We start from the raw sequence: 26685 nt of genomic DNA on the forward strand, positions 1-26685 counted from the left end.
CACAATTTGGCTCAGATTCTGGTTAGGTCTTCAGCTCCTGTCATATTGGTAGAATTATAATATATTGTATTAATTCTTGCATGAAAGTGTAGTAGATGAAGCTTCCAAATTCAAGAAGAAGAGATCTGAAAACTAGAATGCAAGATGAGGACTGAATAACCAAATTATATCAGTAAATTTCAGCAGCCGTGCTTTGTGTAGAAATGACTTCATTTATTTCAGTTTATACGTTACTTTTGATGGTGGTGGCTGACAAAACCTGCAACTGATCAGAATAAAAGTACCTGAAGAAAAAGAAAAAAAAAATCTATTCTGTATAATACCTTTTTATTGCTTTAAAATATCTGCATAGTTTCTAAGAAGAACAAAACAATTACGATCACTTTAAACATCTTTTTTCAAAGCTGTGTGACTCATCACTGCAACACATTTGATGTTAGAATAATGTAGGTAGGGCTCATTCTTGTGTGCACAGGGTTTCTGTCCTGGAGTATTTAAAGGAAGTCATTATTCAATAAAACACCTGTCACTTGAACAGTAGATTTGAATACAGTGTTGAATAGAAGTATAATTTTGCAATAGATTTTTAGATGTTAGACAGAATTAAGTACCCAGAGGCAAACTCAGACTGTAGCACCACATAGACACAGATCTTTTCTCCCTGAAGTAATGAAAGGAAATCACATTGCAGTACACAATGTGACCTTTGGGTCTCATACTTGTCAAAAGTTCTAAAAATTCAACTACTGAAATTCTCATTATAAGGATTACTTGAAACAAGTTTTATTAAACACCACAGCTATTTAAAGGTAAAAAATAAAATAAAACAAATAAGTAAAAAATCAAATATAACCTCTTAACCTCAGTACGAGCAAGATGCCATTTGTGATAAAAATGACAACTGTTGAAATATAATAATACAGGGTTAAATTTAATGTTTGCTTCACCTTTTTTTCCAACTACAGTAACTTTTTGGGAAATGTCATCACTTACTGTTTTCTTTAATAGGAAGTGTTAGAAAAAGAAAGAGAAAGCCAATGGCTCTTTTTATTCTATAACTAAACCTGTGGCTGCAATAAAATAGAGGCCAAATTGGCTTATGTTAGATTTGTTCTTCTAATACTTTTTTTTTAAGGCAATGTATGTACCATTTTAAAAAATGACTGAACAAAGAAAGAAATTTATGATTCTGAAACAGCAATGCTTGAATGTTAATCATCCCCTACAATCAGCACAACAGCTATTGCCAGCCATGCAGAAATAGACAGGAAAAAGTAAACACTCGACAGAAAAACATCCTGGAAAAAGCGGGTCATTAAGATCAGGTAGAAGCAAAATGCATGAGCTATTTCACTCCGAGCATGAGCATAACAAAACATATCTCTCAAAAAACTACCTGTGGAGGAACCTGCCTCCTTTTTTGGTCAGGGGATGTGACATACACAGCTTGTGCATACGCGTAACTTTTGAAGCGCGGTTTAGGAGAAGGCGAAGGTCCCTGGGGTGCACTGACTGTGATCTACGAATAAATTAGAATGTACATATGGGTAGGAGCATGGACTGTAGGAGCAAATATTGATTTTAAGAGCAACTGAAGAAAAAGAAGCAGGAAGATCATTTTTCAAGGTCAGTGTTGGTATTCACCAGGCAAAAAGGGATGGTATTAAGTAAACCTCTCATTTAATCTGAAACCCTTTCCAAAAGCAACAAACTGTCAGGACTCAACATCAGCAGAATACCAATGCAAAGTGAAGCTTCTTTATAATTTACAAACAGAGGCTCAAAAAAGCAAGTGATCTTTTGTTACCTCTTGAATAAACAGAGCCAATACGTATCTGCCCAGTATTCTAAAAGAAAGTGTGAATCCCATACCCAACATACAGATTAAATTCACACATAAACTAGGCCTAAAATGCACTAAACACTGCAGCAGAGGCTGTTTGATGGTTTCAGTAAAAACAAAACTGACATTGCAATCAGAAATTAATTACAATTATTACATGAGAGGACAACAGTAAACTAAGAAGAGATTATTTTAAAATGCAAGTCATTGTAAATAAAATGCTAAAAAATTAACAATATTTTATGACTATGGAGAAATGTCAACAGCTATTCTCTAAAAAGGTAAAGATGATTCTACCTTTTAAATATAAACCTCCTCAAATTTGTTTTTCCTTGAGGTGTCCTGCCACCATCAAAATGCACAATGCTGTACAACTGAAGTACAAAGAACTTGCTGAATAGTAATTTTTAGCACAGTCTGGCGTGAGATGAAAACCACTGAGAAAGTACATTCAGAGATGTACATCTGACTAGCCTGTTGATGAGACTTTGCCCATTATGCACATGGTGTTTTTGCCTTCCACTGGCCATTTAACATCAAACTCATGGGGTAGGCAGGGAAACAACCACTTTAGAGCAGCAAGATGAAAGCAGAAAAGTGAAACTCACTTCTTGTGAAAAATGCTGTTCGTGTACTTCTACGTGCTCTTCTCTAGTGATCCTTGTGTGCCGTGGCAGCATCTCCACCTCCCTGATGGCTTCCATGGTGACTTGCTGGGGCAGGGCTTGAAAGAGCGAAGTCACGTACATTAAGATGGACTTTTTATCTGGATAGGCAGTTGCAACATCTGGAAGGCAAATTAACATGTGTCATTTCAGTTTCTACATTTGACATGAGGAATAGCCAATTAGTTTAATGGAAAGTTGATAAGCTAATGAGCAATCTATTGTCCACATGAATACTCTAGAGACTAATTAGAACCTTATCATCAGTCCCAAAATTGCAGAATAAACTTGCATATCAATGAGAAGGTGCCAAAGTTTATATAAATAATGTTACCTCATTCAGCATGAACTTTCAATCTATATTTCTTGTGTCAAAATGCAATTTGACACTGTGATCCACATTAAGCAGGACTAGACATTGGAAAAAGTGTATTACCTTGTGCTGTATAAATACTGCAATTATAAAAAAAGTAAGGAAAACCTTTTTCCAAGTCATGCCTTTTACATTCTCCCCACATCATTTAGCCACTGAAAGCAACAATGATGTAGGGGGAAGAAATATTTATCAGGTTTTTTTGTGAATGCGTTCATGAAAACGAACAACTGACATCACACTACAATAAAGCTACATAGCTTTTATATTCTACTTAGTCTTGCATTCTTCATGAAATCTGTGGAACATCAAAGGAACATGGTATTCACAGACATTAAAATACATAATAGAAAAACTCTTAAAAAAAACCCCTGTAAAATCTCTATAGTCTTTAACAGTCAGTACAAAAAAACTTTGCTTGAACACAAAGAGTATCTCAGATTTTGCACATAGCCATATTATACATCAGCAGGAAAAGCACTTTCCCTGACTCAACAATTCAAGTCAATAACGATTTGTAAAAATGTAAGGCATGTGGCAGCTCTTTGAAATTATTCCTTTGTTATTTGCCATTGACACTTCCTACATTCAGTCTAGTGAATCAAGATGTAAAAGGACACTTGTACAAGACATTTATCATTAATTCCATAAATGTTTTAACATGAGCACTGGCAAAAAGCCAAGAACCATGAATTTTTACTGTCTTAGATCAATCCAGTCTTATTCTAAGATTCGAGTTCACAGAAAAAATAAAATAAATTGATGATTCTACAATGTGGCATGTCATTCTCCCTGCCCAGAATGTGGGAAGGCACCTTGCATTAAAAGCTTCACATTTATCTGGAAATTAAGAAAAGACATTGTATGAATAATTTTGGTTTGGCTTTCTGACCCATCTCCATATCTTTGCTTGGTACTTTATGAGAGGCAGCTGAAGATTTAGTTCTACTCAGCATTAGCTGGAAAAATGGTATATTCCCTCTAACATTCCCACTTCCATAATATATGTATTTTACTACAAGCATCTTCTTGTCTTCTCTTGAATATTCTAACATCATTTTGTTATAGTTAGTGCCCACTAGTAATTGATGTTTACATGCATATCCATGCCTTCCTACAGGGAAGAGTACACACTGGATGGTCAGTACCAGCTGTGCTTTTTCTATTGTTTGCTCATTACTCTCCTTTTCAAAATGTCCTGTTAAAATGAGCAAATACCTTACTATTTATCTATGGAAATATTTCACACAATACATAACATGAGTACCTAGCAAATAATATACATGCCAAAAAATTGTTTGCTCATTCTGTCTGACAAATAAAAAGTACATCTGCAGCTGTCAAAATCCACTGGCACATAGGAAAGGATTTAATTATTTAATCACAACAAATAGCTAAACAACCAGAGTTGCAAAGCCTGGAATATCAAGCTATCTCTCAAAAGTCTTTTTATGGGCTCCTGAATTATCAGAGCAGGAATGACTTCTGCTATACTTTACCTTCATATTTTCTTCTTTTGTATCCTAGTCTGATATACTACCTTTACCACCTGCTGAGTCTGATGGCTATTTGAAATCTTAGTAGCTAGACAGTAAATAAACTGGAATTCAAGCATTTTCTTTCAAGGAAGTTCACTATTTCTTTGTAAATATGTCTACTTTCATTTATGGGGCAAAAAAATCTGTCAAACCAATATATACCTTTTTAAAACTAATCTCAAACTCTTGGAAAATACAGATTTTTAATAAAACTAAGTCAAGATATTAAGACTATGCCATTTTTCCAATATTAGTTTTAAGAAAATTATCCAGAATTTAATTTTTTTCCCCAGACCAATTTATCTTAAATTCAACTCAGAGGCAATTTTTCAGAAAATTGTCATCCGTTTTCTTGACAAAGACTATCCAGAGCAGGATTGAAAAGAATAAAATGAATGAATAAAAAAAAATAGACTACAAGTCAATAGAGTTTAAAATGGGAAGCAATATAAGGTTAGTGGAAATTATATTAACATTTTTATCAACAAAGAATCTGAAAGACTTTGGAAAGCTCTGGAAACCATCCAAGTTCTTTAATAAGATACAGTTACAAAAAAGAAGTACTGGATAAGTTTCCAAGATGAGTGTTCCAATTATTGAGAGGAAATTTTGTCAGTACAAAACTTTATGCTGACAGATTAATATTTTTCTAAAGAAAATAGTGACTTAAACATGTCACAGGAAACCTATCATTCAGACAATTCTTCTTGATACCTTTTCCTATCCATGGGATTACTTATTAAGACATGTGATTTCTTTAAGAATCCTTTATCATCAAAGAAACAAAATTACTTTGCAAGACCCCACCTTTATGTGCTCCCCCTGAAAACATATTCACCTCCGACCATTTAGAGAGATTAGTCTGTCCAGGGAAAGTCTCCAGTATATTTCACAAAATACAGACAAATTAAACAAAACACTTAGTTTGATATAAGACAGGCAAAATGCCTATCTGAGTCTGAGGAGACACCATAAAATCTCAATTTTGACCACGAATTTTAATGTAATGTAAGATTCTGTTCATTAAGAAAAGCAGTTATTTGGTAACAAGTACCAAAAGAGCAGAAAGATTCGAGTTCACCCCAGAACATTAAAATAATGAAATATAACCCAAATTCACTGCTGTTTAAGTGCAGTTGTCTTTAAAGTGTTATTACAGGTTTAATTTGGGAAGCAATTTGACTGATAAAAGTTCACTGCAACTGGATTTTTATTAGGAAATATTCATTTTCTGATGAACATGACTAAAAGTTTGACTGCTTGTTGAAGATGACTACAATAAACCTGAAGTGTTCTCAAACTAATTACTTTCTAAATACATCAAAGTCTTCAAAAAGTGATACAGCAGCCAATTTTTATAAGCCTTGTAGTTCACAAGTGATTTGGTTCTTGCATCCATACGTTTGGTCAGCGATCAAATCACTGCAAACTTTAAGGGATAACTGAAAATTAGTATGATATAAAACACAAATATGCTGCATACAAACAACTACAGGTCTAGCAATACAAACAAAATCCAATGTTTTCCTACAGAATGTTACATTATGTATACAAAGCCACACACAGAGCACAAGCTATAAATGTTTATGGAAATGTTTCTTAAAATTTTCAAATACATGGGTACTAATATAATTTTTCCTTTTTAATAATATTTTGCTTTCTCCAAGCTCTAACCAACTAACAGTTCTGATACTATTTATGTCAAATGGCTTTACTATTTGTGTTTACTCTTAGTATCAAACTAGTGGTAAAATAGCTTTGAAAGGGGAGAGCTTAAAGGCACTGCCAGAAAGATTATATTTCTGTACACAAATTGCTGATCTGGTTTCCTTAGATTGAGAGACAAATTCTGAAACATACCTTACCTTACATAGTGCTGAGAAGCAAGACAAGACTTGAGCCCAAAAAAATACAACAAATCCTTTGTCCTCAACAGAAGCAGCTGGGATTTTAATAGAATCACAAAGTAGAAATCATAGAAAACTAATTTCTAAATCCTATACACCACCTAATATTATTTGCTTCTCCTACAATAGTAATAGAAAAGTCCAGTATTTTAATATTACCTGCTGCTATGCCAAATGAGATTTTAAAAACTGTGCTAAAAAAAAAGAATTGCCTTTCCTTCCACAAAAATATTAGAAATTCTCAAAGTTGTTTTGAATGTTCAGAGATTACATGGGGTTTTTTTGTCCACTATAAATAAAGGCTGTTGGTATTTCTTTTATCAGAGTGGAGTCTGGGGGTTTTAAAAGGCTTTTTAAGATATTAATACAATATTAATACTTATTACAGTTTTTACTGTTATTTCCAAATGCATCTGTTTAGAAAGCAGTAGCTCTTACATGCCTGAGATAAAACAGAAATCTAACAGATATATAAATTATTAAAAATTTATATTTCTACAATGTAAATTCATTACAGGAGATATTCCACATTCATATGGCCACTCCTAGTGTGGCATCAGCCTCAGCCACAAGGTCTAAGATGAGGGCACAGAAAAGCATTTATAAAAGTTCAGCCACAACTCAGACGAAACTTTTATTTATTTTACCTTTTAGCCTCAAGGCCAAGGGTGAACTTTTCAAAGCCTGATCAAAAATCTGTCGTAATCTGCCCGACAAGGCTGACCAAAACATTTTGAAAGAGCTTTCAAAAAACCCAAGGTATATATCTTCATCTCATTTTTATTTGGATGAACTGAAATTTGCAATTGAAAGTGCATGAGAATGTACTAATAAAAATGAAACGGCTTACTGCTAAAAAAAGGAAAAACAAGTAAGATTTCATTCCTAAATGGATGCATCAGAAATCTAGGAATAAAAAGTATTTCCAAAATGTTGCCCCTGTAACTAAGGGGAAAAAAATTTTAAAAAAAAAGAAGAAAAAGAGTGGAAACTTTAAACTTGGTAATTCCTACTCTAAATGCATACTTTTGGTCATTTAACAACTCCATGTACAGACATTAAGCTACGACAGAATCATGAGTCCTGTATGAGATTTGTTCTTACTGGTGACTTAATTCCCTGACTGTGAAAACATGAGCCTATATATAATTCATTCTTATTCCAACACCAAGAAACAAATGAGATTATCAGGCAAAGATTATAAGGTATTTTGCCTAAATGTATACATACTTCTCCCTCAGTCTCCCCAAGGCCTCAAAATGCCATTTTCCTGCAATCCATGTTTCTCCTAATGGTATGATAACAGCAGGAACCACAGAAATAGAAATGTTTTACTCTACTGACACTCACTGCTGCCATTAGGACCTTGAAGCAATAAACTCTACAGTCTCTGAAAGGTCAGCCAGTAACTGCAGTGCCTACTCACAATTATTGGCTGTTTTTGCTTCTTTTTTAAACATGTAATTATTTTCTCTTTTTTTATTCCACTAGTAGATTGCATGTTAAATTCAAAATAAAAGCAATTTTTGCAAGTAATCTCAAGGAATAACCCTGGAATTGCAGATAAGCAAAAATCAATGTATGAAATACTGTAGAACTGTAAATATGGAAATGTGGAAATTAAAAGTGATGATTTTAAAACTTTATTTTAGAAACAAAGTTAAAGCAATGGTCAAAATTTTTCAAAGGCTATTCAAAGGCCTACATGAACAAGCATAGTGATCACAGTCTATTATTTTGCTGAATAAAATCCACATTTTACAAAATTAACTGCTAGTGAAAGGCACAAATTACATACAGACAACTGAGTGAGAGTGGAAGCCTGTAAGACAGTCCAGTTGCACAGATAGTGGCACTGATTTTTTTCTCCTTTTCTGTAGACATGAATGGCCATAAACCTAAACCATTATGAAACTCTCAAAAGAAAATGTCAGTTTTTAAACAGAGACTTCCTTAATAAATATTTAAAACCCAATGGTTAAGACCTACAGAGTACATTAAAAATGCTGACCTTTGTAGGTTGTATTAAATAAGATCATAACAGCAGCCTGAAGAAAATATCCTCAGAAGATTAACACATTTGTGTTTACCTTTTAGAATTATAGAGACTGGTCAGATTTTGTGGAATTAAAGTGCTGCAGAATTCAAGTGTATCTGGTAATAAAATATTTGGTGGAAGAGCATACCTTTAATCTGTCTGAATGTCTGTTCTGATTTGCTGCATGAATGTGCAGGAGCCTTGGACTAATACGCCAGCACGATCCTGGTTAAGTGAACTTGATGTTATCTCTCATTTTTAAACCAGCAAAATCAGACTTCATATCTCTCCTGAACAGTAAAGGTGTTCTTTATTCATTTACAAGTTCCTTACAGTATTAAACATTGATTTAGTAATACCACAATCTTTGAATGTTAAGTTATACCTAAAGTAAGTGTCTTAGCAGCAAAGATAAAGAAAAGTGAAGTCAAAATAGCAAAGGAATAATACACTGGTTTTAAAATTTTGGGGTATTATACATTTTTATCATATCATGTTTTATTTTAATATTTTTGTCATTGGGTAGGACTGAGCATGGCTCTCAGCAATTTGCTGAAATAACAAATAATAGTCAGCAGTTAATATAATCACAAAACTGATATACACGACTGAAAGCTGCAGTTTGATTTTTCAAAACCTGGAAATGCAGTGAGGGGTGGGGTGGGGCAGGAAGGGTCAGAGGAAGAAAACCTAAAATATACCCTGTCACCTAGTTCCTACTGAAGAATCCTGAAAGTGAAGACAGATCAAGGGAGCTACAGTTTCTGAATCAGGAATAGTGTTCAAAAATGGTAATATCAGCAGTCATTGAAACTGTAATTTTGCTAAGAATATTGAGATATTTTCAAACAGGCTAATATTTGATAGAGCAAATGGGATAATATTTCAAAATATTGTACATTTTCCACTTAGCTTTTATAAATATTTGGTCTAGAGAAACTGCACAAGTAACAAAAAAAAAAAAAAGAAAATAAAATTAGAAACTGAAATCCTGTAACTAAAGATTTTATATCTTTATACAGAGATAAATTCATTACTTATATTTCTTTGTAAAATCTTTCATAAAGGTAAAATGATGTGAGGTAAATGGAAAAGGGCAATTGAAATCTAAACAGCCAATTCTGAATAGACAATAGAAAGAGCCGTGTGCTGGATGGGTGATTGCACACTCAGTAAGAGAAGGCAATACTTCCTCAAGTGCAATCAAAAAAAAAAAAAATCAAAACATTGGGAAACACTGCATTCTTTTGAAACAGTACTAGGAAGAACAGGGATTCTGATGCTAGAGTGTCTGTACATTCCTTTTATTCCAATCTGAAAAGTGCTATTTTTGAGGTAAGCTAAAATCACCTGAAGTCAATTCCATCCCAAACCAACAAAACAGAATGCTGAATGATACTACAGGTAGCTTGTACTTTCCTCCTCTTTGCACTTTTACCTTACGGACAACTGATTTGAGATGAAACTTGAGAAAAGCAAAATGGAAAAAAGAGTGAAATGTATACAAGAAAGTGTCCAAGATGGACTAATTTGGCTGTAAATTGAAACTAAGTTGTTCTTGTCTTTGTTTTGATTCATTTTAAAAAAGTGCAGCAGCAGTTTTAAGGAACAAAGCTAAAGTTTTATGCAAGAAAATTCTTAAATTTTAGGTCAAGATCAGGTGTAAATTTAATTCTAGATATCTTAAAAGAAATACAAAATTTATTGTGTATAATAGCATCTTTAATAATAACTCCTGTTGTCCACTAACTTAAACCAGAGTACCATTTGCAGGTATAATGCAATACTTTTTATATTCAACAGACCATACTTCCACAGGGCATGCAAGTTTGTTTTTAAAAAAAAAAGACAAATTTTCCATATCATTATGAGAGACTGGAAAAATTCATAGCTATTAAGGTTCAGTTTCATACAGGATATTTAAGAAGAGAAAACCCACACTGACAGAAATTCATGTGTGCAAATTCATGTATCAGTTTTAAATTCAAAGAGGTTTCTTGATGAGTCATATGACTACACATCTTGGATTTTCCCACTGCATGTGTGAAGTGGCTACATCTACATGAAGACCAGTTACCTGGATAATATGGGCTTCTATATGTATTGCACATAAACAGTATAAAAAATGACAAATGAGGTCTTTGAGAATGTTAACTGCAGCAGATGAATAAAGGCTATTTCCACTTTAAAAGCATATCTTAAAAAAATTACATGCACATCTTCAAAAAGCTGAAACTCTAATTTTAATAATTTATATATATATAGATCATTCTTGCATTGAAATGCTAAAGAAACAGGTTAGGAAAAAACTTATAAATATTGTAGGGGACAAATTTTTAACTTGAGGGATTATTTCACCAAGAATGCAGCAAACAGATTAATGTGCTGATCTTTTTCCTTAGGCTGATCATGAGGAAAAGCAGTCTAAAATGTGTCATGCCAATACTTGGCAAATGCAAGCTCTTACTGAAGGGTTACTATGCACTTTCCATTTTCCAGGAAGTTATTTAAAATCTACCTTTAATGTAATTTAAGAAAAAATACCAGTTAAATCTGATTATCTGAGGAAGAGAACTGCTCATGCTTGACAATGAGAACTTCTTAAGCCCGTACTCTAAGGCTGGAAACATCTGCTCTTGTTTTGCATAAATGTGAGCTTCCATTTACATTTCAACAATTTTATACATGGCTAGTGTGGAGAAGCAGAGAAATAGGTTAAGGGCAAGGATGTCTGCTAATTCATAATGTAAAGATTTAGAAATCAATATTTTAATGAATCTTCTTTAAACATGCAGCAGAAAGAAGGTGTTTTGCCTTTTCTAGCCCATGCAAGCCTCAGCCTGAGTAAACAGAAGTGTGTGTGACACTGATGGGTGTGGAGCCTCATATGAGAGGCCAAAGAAGTTGAAATGCTACAGCTTGGTGGAATCAGATTGGATTTGAGGACATCATATCTAGAATATTTACTTCAAATGTCCCCTGCAAGATGGAAGAGCTGTAAATATGCCACCACAGCAGCCAGGTGTGACTGGGGTGCCAAATGGTATATTATGTGTGTATCAAACAATATTAGAATAAATATAGCAAATTTCAAATGTGAAACACAATACATTAAACTTACTTACTACGTAAAAGGAAAACCATAAGTATTAAAACATTACAACAATTACCATCTAGTGGTCAGCATAATAGCAGCACTATAATGCTTTACTTTGTGCTCTGAAGGAGGAAATCCTTCTTAGTAGTGTATCAGGAAGGCAAATTGTGAAGGAACGGCCTGCATGGGCCCTAAATTTGCCCTCAAACAAGACAGATACATCCCATAAATCAGTATTACAGTAACACCTTTTTTATTCAACATGTTTATTACTTCACTATAAAAAGGTTCTCTCACACTTTTCTCTGTTCAAAATTATTAATTGTCTTCATGGTCTTCACTCACAGAAACAAATGGATAACAAAATTTCAGTACCCAGTTAATTCCAGGAATGTTTTATGATGCAGTATAGGAGCAATTTCAAAGCACAACATTTTCATGGATGGCTTTATTAAATAAATCAAAGAAATGTATGTTTCTAGTGCTTTAAATACACCAATCTCTAGTCCACTGCAGTATATTTAGTACCTAAATAAGCATTGTAGTAGTTCATGAATGAGTGCTATGGTAGAAGCTTGTTGAGTCAGCTTGGACTCAAAGATGAAATGTTAAGAAATGGTAATTTAATCTTATCAAGAGTTTCTAGAACTGATACAAACTGATACAAATTTTGGGACATTGTCAATGTAACCACCCTTCAGATAACATAGGAATCCCAGTCTAAACAAAGCACAGCTCATTTTAATGCTCTAGTAGTGCATGTCCAGCTGTTGTTCAGAAAGCACTCAAGATCAGAACCAAAGCCTCTCAAATTAACCAAAAATTGCAAAATTACACTCTTCAAACCTTACAAAATAACTGCAAGTATGTAAAATATGTGTAGTGGTATGTACAACAGCACCTCCTGAAAATACTTAATACATCTAGGCATTCAAAGGAGCAGAGAGATCACAGCCTTGAAATGCAAGGCTTGTTACTTTTTTCATCCAAATATCAATTTTGAAAGATAAACCAAATTCATCTTCAAGAAATATAATATTGATTTTATTCCACAAAGCATTAACAAGATTTGATTTGGAATTCTGTTTTCTTGTCTGACATGTCCAAGGATGATAAACTACAAATGGAACAGAAACAAGTTGTTAGTCACAAGTAGACAGTGTTGAGAAGAACAAAACTGTATTGAGAGCCTAGTCAGAGAAAGGCTTAGAGCAGCTACACAAGTGCTCCTTAGAAATATATCATGGGGTGAAAGCAATCAGAGCAAACCCACCAAGCTCAAGGACTATGTTAACACAAGAACAAAAGACAACACAACAAACCTGAAGAAATACAGCCTAAAATGCAGAAAATTTTATGGCTTTGAGAAAGCAAGGTTATGAGCAAGGCAAAGGAGCAGAAACAAAGCATTCAGCAGCTGACTACAGCACAACTTGAGGAATTCTATAAAACCTTTATAATGAGATGTTTGCCTGAAATTTTTATTTATGCTATTTTAATACAGGCTTTATTTTCATGCTTTTCTATGAACTCCACTCCCTTTTTTTTTTTTTTTTTTATTATTATTATTGTTCAACTATGGGGAAATATATCCATGCAATAACATGGCCAAAATAATGATAAAAAAAATATGTTATGTCTGACTATTCTTAGAAACTCTGATAAAGCATTAGACTAATGATGCAAAAGAGCTTTTCCATATATAGCATACAGATACATATTTAACAACTAATAGTACATCAACAGAGCATGTGAAAGAAAGTTGAAGATTAATCAGTGCAGTCAATATAATGTAAATAGGAGTTAGGAATGCATTAGAACAACAACCAGTTTTATTACATATTTATCATGCATTATGCTAATGCAGAAAATGCAAACAGCCCTAAAAATGTGTTTAGCTAGAACTGTGACGCAACACAAAAAATAACCAGGTTAAATCTAAATATTAGTCATTGAATATTTTAATAAGCAGAAGGATTTGTATATACAAACCAGGGGCTAAGCAAAAAAAAAAAAAAACCAAAAAACCAAAAAGAACATGTAAAAGTTTAGGAGAATATATACTCCTGGAAAAAGATAGTAGAACTGCTAATTCCACCATTAGCATATTATCCCTTGATATTTAACTTGCAAGTACTAATTATAGTTTCTTGAATTATCTCTTTTTAAAATTAAATAAATTACATAAATTTAAGATTCACCAACTGGATATACATTTGTTCATTAATTAGCATTACTAATTGCTAAAGAGGTTATGTCATGTCAAGCCTTAGTCTATGTTTTTTGAAACAAAATTTTTTAAAGTCAAAATAATTTAAATACCAACCTTTATTAGCATTTTTAGGAAAAACAAAAAAAAAAGGATCATAAGAAGATGTGCTTGAAAAGTTCCACATTTTGTTTTAGAATTGACTTTTGCAGGCCGAGAAATTAAACAAGCAATGCAAAGGGTACAGGGCTCAAACGGAGCCATGAAGAGATTAACATTCATGACTACAGTTATGGGAGCAGAGTCTAGGACTGTAAATGAGAGCAGTGGAGGCCAACATTTTCTTCAAGTCTTTCTTTAATTACCTACTGCTAGAGAGGCTGACTTTAGCCCAAACATAAAGAGTGGATTTAATGGTTATTAGCTAAGAAAACATACATAATCTAAAAATAATGCAGAAGAGGTCACCTTCTCAAAGAACTCAGAATGTTCTGAAGACCTGAGATTAGGCTTTGAAACAGAGCCTGGAATGTCTAATAAACACATAAATAAATGAAATACATGTTCAAACCCAATGGGAAATTTTGATTTTACATTTAAACAGTGTACAGTCTTGTAGTAAAACTACAAACAGATTTTAATACAAAGGTTTCCAGTGTCTCCTCTCGTTGACTTGTTTCCCTAGATTAACATAAAAAGCCAACAAAAACCAAAACCATAAAACTGAAAAATCTTCCAAAACTAAAGGAAATATTAAGCAGCTCTCCAAACTTTAAACTAACAATATACAACAATTTTTAACTACAAATAATAAGTAAATATCCCAAAATAATTATAAAATGGACCTCATTCTGCTTAGCTACTTTTTGCTTTGTGTCTTTGTTTGACAGGGTAACTCCTGAAAAATCTTTGGGCCTGGTTGTGCAGCTGTTTTCACCAAGCAGGTTGCGCAAGCTGGCCCAGAGCTCTAAAAATTTATCCCATCTTACCAAAAATATAGTGATTACATCAAAACTGAGCCTGCAGGATTCAGATAGGACAAGTGAGTGACACCTGTGACAGAGAAGTGGCATGTTTCACTAACTTGAAGCATTAACATTTTAGTAATATATATTCTAGGCCTGCACAAAACACTTTTAATAAAACATTAAAAGTTCTAATAGCTTAGAAATAGCACATTTCCAAATCCAGAGCAATAGATTTGATGCAGACTGAAGCATTCAGTCTGCCAAGGACAGATAAAGCAGCAATGGGAGCCAAGTGCCTTCCTCCCAACTCTGAGCTCCACCTGACCAGAGCATGAGCAGAAGGCATGCTAGGATCTTCTCAGTTCTGGAGCACAAAGATAAGAAGTGAACTGTATTTTAAACCTTTGAATAATAGAGTGAAATCTTCATGCCACCTAACCAGCAAAGCTATACAGCAGATGTACTTACAACAGCAAACCACATTCTTTTACAAGTCTGAATCAAGGAACACCAGAGGACAAACATCATAGTTAAACCTCCCAAAACTTTCTGCAATTAGATTCCTCCTTCCAATCAGACTGTTCACGTAAGTGAAATTAAACTTCAAGCACTATAGCCATGGCATTGTAAGGAATATATGGTGAGCAGTTCCAAATTCCAGAATTTAAGCCTCACCTACATGATTATTTTCAGTTCAAAGGGATGCAACTCTTAGCATGAACAGGTCCTTACTGCCTGCATAGTTTGTTATAATTTTCATCTAAACTCTTGTGTTACAAGGATACCATTTAACAATGCAACTTGCAAAAAAGGTACCAAGTATACAAGTAACACAAAAATGAAACATCCTACACCAGGATAAATAGAGGAGGATAAAACAACTAGAATCAAAATGAAATACTTACAAAAACTCTATAGTGTATCTGTGCTCCTGTCTTGGAATAAATAGCAAAAACTGATAGTACATTATTACTTAAACATGTTCAAAAACATTACAGGTCAGGCTCTTTTTGTTATGTTTGTGTTCTATCAATTAATCCTAAAACAAACTCAAATGCTACAGCTTTCTGAAGATCCTGCTAGAGAAAACAGGGAAGAGGCAAGTAAGTATCTCCAGGTAATCTCTTAAAACAGTTTTTACACATGTATTTTTATTGCCTTGCTTTTATAAAATGTTAATATACAGTGATATTTCCTCATAAAAATGTCCTAGCCTTAGCAAGTTTTCCAAGAGAGAGTTATGGATTTAAGACAGAGTTTGATTTTTTTGAAGTATTATTTGTTTCTGTTCTTAGTGTTGCACTAGTCATTGCAACAGATATTACTGAGAAGAAAGTCAGGAATGGACTTCTAGAAAGTTATTAGTTTAATGAGAACTATAAATCCATAAAAGCTTGTAGATTTTCTGTTTCTTGTACATGGCCTGAGTAGTCAAACAATAAAGCACCCATAATGGAGACCCTACGTATTTCAAAAAACAGCAGATAACTCTGGGATATACAGTGAGGTGTCTCACCTCTAGGTAATTTCTTTTTAAAAAACCCCAAGCAGTCAGAACGGAAAATCACTATCATGTGACCATCTCATGTCTGTTGAATAGCCAATATGCAATATGTCTGTAGTATCAATTCAATTCCTAGTGGAGTAAATAAAAAAATAAGTTCTTAAGTTCCAGACCATCACTCATAGAAGGAATCTCAGGAAAAAAACATGCATATAAAGAAACTGTGATTAACACCAATGTCAAAACCTCCCCAAGTTACCAAAACTTTGTTGCCTACACAATCCAAAGATGAACTGGCAGTCTTGGCTTTCAGAACAGTTCACCAAGTTAAATTTATTAACACACCAAATGATAATATTCTACTTCAGTTGTTGAAAATACAGTGATGCTACATTGACTGGTCTAAATCCCCCCCAGAATTTTCTCCAGCCCCTATTTTGTATAGGACACGACCTCTCTTCCCCACCTTCTGCGTCCATGTTTCCTTCAACATCCCAGGCATGCTGGGATGAGAGTCCCAGTTGCTGGACTGTCAGTGAGAAAAGAGCTTTGCAACTGGTGGAACTACAAGTCCACCTTCCCATTTAATGCACATTTTTGTACTGTTTTTTACATAAGGAAAATGAGAGACACCTCATCATAGAAAAGTTTTTTAAAAACTTCATTATTCCCTTGTTCCTGCCCTTCTCTTCAGCTTATTGAACCCCTTTCCTCACACAATTAGGTTACAGCTCTCATCATAAGGTTAGATGCTCATTGACAAAGATGTTCTTTATCCACTTTGACAGTCCTGTTAAGCAGGCATTGCTCTCAAACAGGTCCCCACAGTGAAAAAAGCCAAAATCCCCACCTGTGACAGATCTGCAGTCAAAAGTTAATCTTAAAATATGCCCAGTCCTCCTTGAGCTTTTTCTCTTTACCAGCAGGAGAGAGAACACCCTGCAGGCACCATGCCCTTCATCCTCACCAGAACTCTGCAATCACTCTTTAGATACCCAGGCACTACCCATTGATTAGTGCCCAAATGAACAAATGAGGGGGAGCATCCAGAGGGTCAGACACACATTGGGAGACTCTGCAGCCCCTTGGATCCAAGTGACAAGCAACAAGCCTCTCAAGACATTGTCAGCTTTGCAGAGGAATGCCTCCATCGAGGACACCCTTCAGGAAATATCAGCCTCCTTTTCTTCACCCTGGCTGACATCTCCCTGCCTCTGATGTTTCCTGTGACAGAGAGTTGTCTTCCTCACCTGTTTCACAGGCTCTTCTTCAGGGCATATCTTTTCCAGAGAGCATCTGGGAGCTGGTGTGGGTTAGCTTGTGCCAACCTCTGCTGCAGGCTTGTGGTTCTGTCAGATCCAAAAGAGCAACCAAGAGGTTGATTGCTATCAGTTTCCCCCAAATTTCTCATCCAGAACTGCTGATCAGGGAGCATCAAGCACCACCTCAGCTGCTTAGAAAGAATTGATATAACCAGGGGGCAAGAGCACAACAAACAGAGGCAGCCAAAAGAATCACAGCAGTACCCAAATGACTTCAGAAGATTTTAAGAGTAATAAAAAAATAATTAAGGAATGGTAATTTCCCTCTTAAATGAGCAGAGTTTATACTGATGAACACTATGAAACATTTTCTGAACAGATAATGTATACCTAAGAGTACATTGATAATGCTCCTTACAAACATTAAAATTTATTCGTACATTACATGGCATCTGGTTTAATTCTGAATAATGTTTTGAGAAAATGAAGGAGATTATATAAAATCACAGTAACCTCCAAGAAACAGTTAAATCCATAGCTTTTTAACAGAAAAAATTAGCCATCCAATTTTCTAGTAAGGTTTTAGAGGTACCCATACCTATGCACGTGACAGGTATATGCCTCCTTAAACTCAAGCAGTAAGTCCAAAGATAGGTTCACCAGTAAGTCACTAAATAAAGTCCTTTTATACACAGTATACACAGAGTCAGACCACGTTAACATAACATTTCAGTTTGGCCACACAATCTAAAAAACTGCAGTGATATAAAACATGAAAATTTCATCATATTGTCAACATGCATAAAGCATTAAAACCAATGACAATATCAAAACATTTATATTATTATTCTGTGCACTATATAGTGATATAGTGGCAAACAGTACTGATTATATTCTAACAAGTATTTGCTAAAATACATTTAAGAGAAAAAATAAAGACTGATAAAGTGCACTGATGTGGACACTTTGTCCCTATGATGTGAGGAATTAATAGTAAATGAGTCATGCATTGACTTTAAAGTAGATATTAGTAAGCACCTCTTGCAACAGAAAAAGTCAAGAAAATATTCTCTTAAACTACAGTTTTCATTCTCAGTAAGAAACATTCTGTATATCTTTTTTTTGGGAAGTAAACTGACAGGTTGAGAATTTTTAAACTTAGCAAGCAGTTGCACAACATTTTTATCTTTATCTTTACCTTAAGGAGGGAAGCCAGGACATTTTTTTCAATTCCTACCTTTCAAATGTTGCACTATCCTAACTCTTTGCCTTGAGAATGCACTAGCAAATTTATCTCCAAGGAGATTCTACAGTTAAGCCATAATAAAACCAATGCAAAATAAAACCCAGACCAAAACCAGAATAAATATTTATAAACAAGTTAAGCTCTCTGAACCATTTCACAGTAGAATAATAGAGAGGAGCAGTGCAGGAGGAAGGAAAGAGATTGTTTCAGAGCTGACTGGCTTCAATGCTGTGAAAAATGCACCACCACTGCCCAGTTCATGACTGAAATAAGGATAACATCAAATCAGATTATAACTAGAAAATTATACTTGTGATTCCACTTGTCTAATGCCAATTTATCAAATTAAAACCAGCTACCATTAAGCTACTGATCAAAGCAAATAACTTTCTTTCTAAAAAAGTGTATTTTCTCTAAAATAAGAATTTCATAAAAGTTACTGGCATGCAAATGAAGTTTTATTTCTTCAGCTGGTCACCAAACATAGCATAGAAATGCTGTAAGAGACTGAAATTACCAGAAAGGAGCACAATCTCATCTTTTGGGTATCAGACAAAGATTTTATTTCTTCCTTCAGTGTATCACCATTTTTTCCCCAATTTCATTATTTCTATTACAATTCTGTGTGAATGACTATAAATGAAATTTTTTCTGTTGCACATTCCATTATTTAAACATTGTGAAGTGTTAAATTACCATAAACACTTATGATGGCAGATGCTGATATTTTAAAATGGCACCTGATGGACCTGTTTCATAATTATTTATAATGAGCAGGAATGTGGAAGAACTATTCTAAAGGGATTTCAGCACTGCAGCTTTCCCATGCTCTATGGAAAGTGGTTATGTTCAATAAACGACCGTACTAAATTCCTCTTTCTTCAAATCCAGCTTCTGATAAGGGGTATATGATCCTATGGATTTATGCACTAAAGCTAATTGGCTGAGTTAAATAGCCAACAAAATCAGCATTGCTCTGAGCTTATACCCTCCTACAGATTTATAATGTATTCTATAAGAATACTACTGACTGTTGAAGTAGTGCTCTCTTTCAATTTTACAATACAGAACATTAAAATAAGGTAACTAAACCAGAAGGGCAAAGAGCTTTGTGGAAAAGAGGAAACTATGCAGTACATTAACTGCTCTGTTGAAACAAGTAGCTTAATTTTTCTTTATTTCCTTGCAATCAACAAGAAAGTCTCTTGATAAATAAATAAAGCTAATATAGTCCTAAAGAGGTTGGTGGCAGCTATTTAGAGAGAAGTTGCATCCTGCAATTACAAACAGCCCTCAGACATGGAAACCCACTGACTTTCAAAGCCACTATGCAACACATGGAACAGGTTCCACGCAGACTAAAAGCCTTTTTTTACAAAAAAGCAAACTCCTACTTGAGCACTTCTGCTGCTGTAGTTCAATGTGTAAAATGCCTGTTTATATTCAGCAAACTGGAGGCTCTTGGCAAAAGACCCTGGCTGCAATTTCTTCCTTTATTAGGCTCTGCTCAAAAAGCCATTATAGAGGTCTGTGTTATGGCTCTCTAGGAACACACTGCTTCACGACCCTAAAGAAATTAGCCTCTCTTTTAGTTTTATAATCTAATTTTAGTCCAAGGAGCCAAGTCTCACATCATGGAGCTGTGTAAAATGCTAATAAAAAAATTAATAATTTAATTCTTTCTTCTATTTTGAATGTAGACTTTTGTTTGTTGCAATAATCACTAAAAAAAAGCAATAACAGTATTGTGAAGTACCATGCCATTGTATACATTGCAAGGGCACAAATCAAAATACAATTAAGTCCTAAAATTCTTTGGTTTCTTTTAAATAACACAGTTTAGGACATAAGTAGAGAGATTTAAAATACAAAACCAATATTTGACAGTAACTCTAAAAAACCTTAAGTTATAACAAATATCAGAAGTGTTATTTTTTTAAATCATAACTATCATCTTTGCTTTACTATGGGGTAAAGGGCATACAAAGGAAACTGTAGAAGAATCCCCCAGTGGTACAAATAATAGGAAATTAATTTGGAAAACATCCCTAAATGTTTTGACAATGTCTTCTGGGAAAGCCTCCTTTAAGTATGTCTTTTATGTTACCTTTTATACACAATAGGTTAAGTAAAGTAAGCTTCATACAGTTAACGGTTGGCATTTTCCCAAAATATTAACATACCCTAGTATAATCACATGGTTAAGCATTTTTTTTTAATTAACTTTGTTTACTTTGTCCAGGGTGTTTTCTAGCATGAAACAAAACAGATAAAGTACATTCCCTTAGCACAGGATCTAGCAGCACAGAATCTGATTATTCTGTTATTACTGTTAAACAAAAAAACAATGCAAGGAAATACCATCAAGAGTCATAATTACAACTACATGTTGATTTGAAGCTGAACAATTTCATGCCAGGCTGTAGGTCAGAATAATGTGTTGGCCACTGAAGCCAAGTGTCTGGGAGTTTCAGTAACAGAAATGTGAGGGTGAATTCTGGCACGTGTCAGCCTATGATAAGTTTCTAACAGACTAATACTTGTCAGGGGAGTGATAGCTGATTATACAGTAAAATTGTACTGGAGAAAAGTGATGAACACACTGTGAAGGAAAGATTTAAAAATCACATGAGGCACTATTGCTCATGGCAGAGTAATTCTGCAGTTCCTTGTTTTAATTTATCACAGCAAACTATCCAATACCAATTTTATCCAACATTTCCCAGTGGAATACTTGCAATGTAAAAGCATGGCACAAGCAAATGTACATGAACTTTGATATATCTAGTAGAAAATTAACTACAGTAACCTTGCTACTACTGTCAGTCTGTATTTAACAGGATGGATGCTCTTCCATGCCATGCTCACAGCCCATACAACTGAGAGAGATGAGTGCCTTCAGGGAGCAGCCTGTACCCATCGATTTTCCACTTACCCCTGACACTACAGAGCAAGCTTAGAGTCTCTCCCAAAAAGGGACACCTTTTCATGATACTGAGTGAACATCTGCCCATTGAGAGCAGGATGCAGTTGACAGAGTGCTTTGTTTCCTTATGTTCCACATTGCAGCAGCAACGATAATGAAATACAAGATCTGATGAGAGACTACAAGTGTCAGTCTAAGCAGAGGTAACAGAGCCAGAGCCCACCCTTCTTGAGCTGCCTGCCAGGAGAGGGACAGCAGGAGATGAGCAGATGTGACACAACCCATGAACAGCAGCTCACCTGGAGCAGCTCTTATTGCACAGCACTCAAACACAGCTAAAGGACCCAAACTGTAGGAATTAAAATAAAACAACACCTTGGTTTTCAGGGATGCGGAGCACCTTAAAACAATGTGCAAAGCTCTAGCTGTAAGATACCTTCCCTCTTCCCAATAGGCACAGAGCAACTTAACTCAGGTACTAATGACTATTATCTACATTATCTCACAGAAAGCCATACTGCAGACAAAAGGACTAAGTCCTATAAAAACTTAGAGTTCCCACACATTAATTTTAAGCTCATGTACTGCTGGTTTACTATATTTATCATTACCATATAAATTAAGATGCACCTCTATTAGTTGCACATTACTATAATATGTAAATAGAATCAGAATCAAAGTAAATCAATCTCCAAATTAAATTTCTGTCCGCATTTAAGAAATATTCTGAAGAGCCTCATTTAAAGCAATACATTAAAGAGTAAATAGATTGATCATAGATTTCTTGGCAACTTTAATGTAAATATTTCATAATTTAAAGTTAATTTTCAAATCATTTAGACATTTCAAGAATGCATATCAAATAATGCTTTCCATTTGAAATGCTAAACGTTGTCCATCCTCTGATACTTATTTCTAAGCAATTTTAAGCTACAATTTTAATTCAAAGGATGGCTGACTGGATCAGCCACCACTCTACTGTTTTATTAAATCATGTATCAAGCAGTTTGATTCTGCACAGCTAAACAACAGCCCATGTTCAGAAAACTAGCAATTGGATTGCAAGTAGCTCATCCGTGACAAAAACTAAACTCCTCTGAAGTTTGAAATAAATCATCTTGAATTCAGAGCAACAGATTAGGCAAATGTGATACAAAATTGGAGGTATGTAGATATAACTGCCTATATAATCCAGATTTTTTTTTTCCACTTCACAGCTATCTCAGTAATGATAGGCTTTAGCTGAAAAAACAAATTGACAGAACTGGATAGAATTCTGGATACAAAAGTTCTCTAGCACTACTGGAGAAATATTAACTGCATTTACCATCTGTGGAAGAATAATTATGCTTGGGTACAGCCCTCACAGGGATTTTTGCAACTAATATTTTAATGTGTTTTGTAGATTTAACATCCAATAGGAGCACAGCTAACTATTCATTCAATTTAGGAAAAGTAGTTCCTTAAAACAAACCAAGAAAATTTTATTTCTTCTGTTGCAATACCATTGCATAGAAGAAATAAAATTTTAAAAATCATATACTTAAACCCTGTGTAATAGTTAAATTGCAGATTTTAATGAAAATCCCACTGTTTTCCACATTTTTTTGTACTTTGGATGTTTGAAAGCACCTTTCCCTAAGTTTTCAGGCATAATTTAGAAGTCAGACCTAGTCATGGATCTTTCCCAAAACTTGGAATCCTCAACTTTTTCTTCAAAAAAAAAAAAATTTTTTTGACAAATTGTGTTCTTGACTTCATAGCAAAGACACTCTCTCAATTCCTTCTATATCAGAAAAGTACCTATTCACCTTCAGTGAGGCTGGTAAAAATCAGGGTTTTTTTCTGAATAAACCTCAAGAAAAGGCTGCATTTAAAAGTACAATTCTTGGAAATGGGGAAATTCTACCTGCCAAGCTGGTATGAGACACCTGACATCAGACTGTCCTGCCATGAACAAGATCTTCCAATCTGCTTGCACCACCAGTACCTCATCTGATCTACTTCACCTTGATAAACATTGATGGATGGCTGCGTTCTCTGCAGGGTGTACACTAGGAAAGAATGAGGTTAGTGACATTTGAAGTGCTGTGTCCTGCTACTTGGAGCTGGATTCAGCTTTTCACTGATGTTAGAACTAGCACTGGGAGAGACATTGAGTCTTCTACCCTTGTAATGGATGACAATCAGAGGATTTCCCCCTGTCTAATTCTTAATCAGCACATGGCAGCATGAAATCTTGTATTAATGAAGTGGAAACCCATTGCCATGGGTTTAATTCCTTAACTCTCAGCATAAGATGAAGATCTTCCAACATATTAATTGGAGCTTGGTCTCTTTCTAATCCTGGTGATAGTCTGTTTAGTTCTATTACATCAATTTAGAATGATTGATATTTTCAGTGGCTCAGGGATAAGAGAAAACTAACTCTACAGAGACTGTTAAAGGTAAGACAGGTGAAGAGAAAAGACAGGCAGCAAAAATCAGTCCATCTTTATGTATCTTATAAACTTAATCATAAATTTTTAGAAACACACAATTTCTGCATTTAAGGTAACTAATTATTATTAGACTTCTTTAAAAATATTTCAGCCCTGCTCCCCCCCCCCCCCCCCCCCCAAAGGGAGATATTAAAAATATTTGAGAGGGGATAAAACATTAATTACTGAATCTCATTAGGCTAGGAAGCAGAGAGACAAGAGAAAAAGTTCAGAGAAAGAGAGAAATTACTGTAGAAGACTCAGTAGCCTGGACAACAAAGAACTGATAAAGAAACAAAGGAAGTTTAAAGTTTCCTTGTAGCTCATGACTCCTGTCACACAGGCAGCACAGTGTCTATTTATCATTTGCCAGATTGAGATTCGAGAGAAAAAATCCAAGAGCAGATCAGGGTTTAATCACAAGGGAGCCAGCAGCATCACCTTGGAAAGTGCAGATGAAAGGGAGCAATGAAGACTTAAATTAAAGGAAGTCAAGAGGGCTGAAGAGCAGTTACCCCAAGTATAATTCAAGAAGCTAATATCATGTCCAAATGGAGAAAACAGAAAGGATAATAAATTCTGGCAGGCTTAGTGTAAAAAACAATACAAACAAAGACTGGCCCAGGAGGAACAACCAGCAAAACATATGAAAACTACTAACTAATAAATCTTCCCTCAAATATATCCAGCGACAGATCCCTCCTAGAGGCTTTGCAGAAGAAAGGATCAGCAGAGCAGGAACATGTAAAGACAACAACGCAATTACGGAGAATCTCAATGACTTATTGAATTTATATTCAGTACAGTTTCCCACATTGAAATAGTCTGTGACCGTTACCAGCTACAGGAAACAGGGCACAGTGTGCAAGAATGGGACTCCAACTCTGAGCAGAAGTGAACCATCACTTCCCTCAAACTGCAGGGGACATTCTCAGTCCTACAGGTGAATATATTGTTGGACTTCGCTGCTGCAAGTGAGACCTGCTGCCTCATGTTCAGACAGGAATCATCTGAGACCTGCTGCAGTACAGCTCCTCCCATCACCCAGGTAATGACCTTAAGACATTAAAACATTATCAGCGCCTCACCTCCACCCCTGAGGACCACAGTCACATCAGCCACCTGCTGGATTTTGCACCACTGACCATAACCTTTTCAAACCAGGAATCTAGCCAGTTTGCTACCCACATCTCACTGCTTTGGCTTTAAGGATACTATGACAAGTCTTGCTAGAATCAAGGTAAGAAATATGCATTGACTTCATCTTATCCCCAGCACTATCCATCTGACCAGAGGAGACTGTCCAGGCATAGTGCTCCCAATCACTTTTTGATTCTCCATGCATCTGGAGAGTTTCTGGAAGAGTTGGTTCCATAATCTTCTTGATGACAGATAGAGGCAGAGGAGACTGTAAATTCCTGGATCGTCTTCCATCTCCTTTCTGAAGATAGCTGTGACATTTTACATTTTTCCAATCATAATGAGCTTTTCCCAAACATCATGAATTCTTGAAGATCACTGTGACCAGCATCTCCCTCCGAGTGTGTCATCTGTCACACCTAGAGGACTACCCAAAGAGGATCACCAATCAATGAGGGATCCAGGGTGATGCCCCCCAAACCCATTGAAGGGATGCAAAGACCAAAGATGGTATTTCAATAAATTGAAGGAGAAATTTTCACAGGTACGTCATACAGACTCCTTTTGTCTGTGTGCATGCAAGAGTGCATATGCTGTGCCAAACATACTAGGAATGCTGCTCTCCTGAATTCTTATGTACTACTTCAGGTTTGTAAGTTGGGCTTGCAGGTCACTCTTGTGCTATAATAAATACTTAACCTATATGATTCCTTTGGTGAATTGTTTGACTTAAATGATCGGTCAAGTTAAATGCTGTTAAACTAAAGTGCTTGAAGAGGAAAGGAAATGTGATCAATACTAAGTATTTGTAGATCCAAAGGAATTCTCCTTTGAAAAGAACACCCTTTTTTTTTTTTTTTTTGCATGAATTTCGTGGAGAGATTCAGCTCAGAAAATATTTTCTACTAGCAAAATGTTTCTGAAAGTATTTCCATGAGGTTTTAATTTCAAGATATTATTTTATGGTAAGTAGTAGAACTTTTTATTAGCCATCCACAACTTTATGAAAGTTGCAACCTCCTAGCATTACTTTTTAAAGAAAATTAATTTTACCTTCCAATTCTAAGTGGAAAAGATCACTGCCAAAGAATAAAAAAATCCCAAAACATTCACACCTGCTAATTAACTTTTGATGAAAATATTTTTCTCACATGTAACCCACTCGGCATCCAAGACTGCTCCTGTTTAGAAAGAGGAATTTTATAGCTATCAATTTTAAAAATAGAACAGTACCTCTTTGCATTTGGTCACATCATATGCAAGAGAGAGAGAAATAAAAGGTAACTCAGGCAAGCACTCCCAGTTATTCTTGCACTATTTGAAAGACTGCTGTTTTCTAAAGTTAAAGGTAAATTGTGCATTCTTAATGCAGGAGAAATACTTGTCTCAGCTCATTGAACGAAAGCCATTGTTCAATAAGGCTTCACCTATACAAATATACAGTTCACATAACACTGAAGGTCAAAAGAGATGAGATCAATCTGGATTT

General features: G+C 35.0%; 1 protein-coding gene across 16 annotated transcripts in view; it reads right to left on the reverse strand.

Annotated features, from left to right (window-relative positions):
- DMD (dystrophin) overlaps positions 1 to 26685 on the reverse strand; it is a 1135802-nt gene that overhangs the window by 717533 nt on the left and 391584 nt on the right. For 15 of the 16 annotated variants that reach the window (XM_072937290.1, XM_041719931.2, XM_041719926.2 and 12 more), the window contains exons 8-9: positions 2452 to 2630; positions 1397 to 1519 (exon numbers count right to left, since the gene is read on the reverse strand). In XM_072937290.1, coding sequence (XP_072793391.1) covers positions 1397 to 1519; positions 2452 to 2630 — 302 coding nt within the window. The remainder of the gene's footprint in view (positions 1 to 1396; positions 1520 to 2451; positions 2631 to 26685) is intronic. The other variant, XM_041719930.2, reaches the window with a different exon arrangement.

This window comes from Taeniopygia guttata, chromosome 1 (genome assembly GCF_048771995.1).
Source record: "Taeniopygia guttata chromosome 1, bTaeGut7.mat, whole genome shotgun sequence".
NCBI classification, from domain to species: Eukaryota; Metazoa; Chordata; class Aves; order Passeriformes; family Estrildidae; genus Taeniopygia; species Taeniopygia guttata.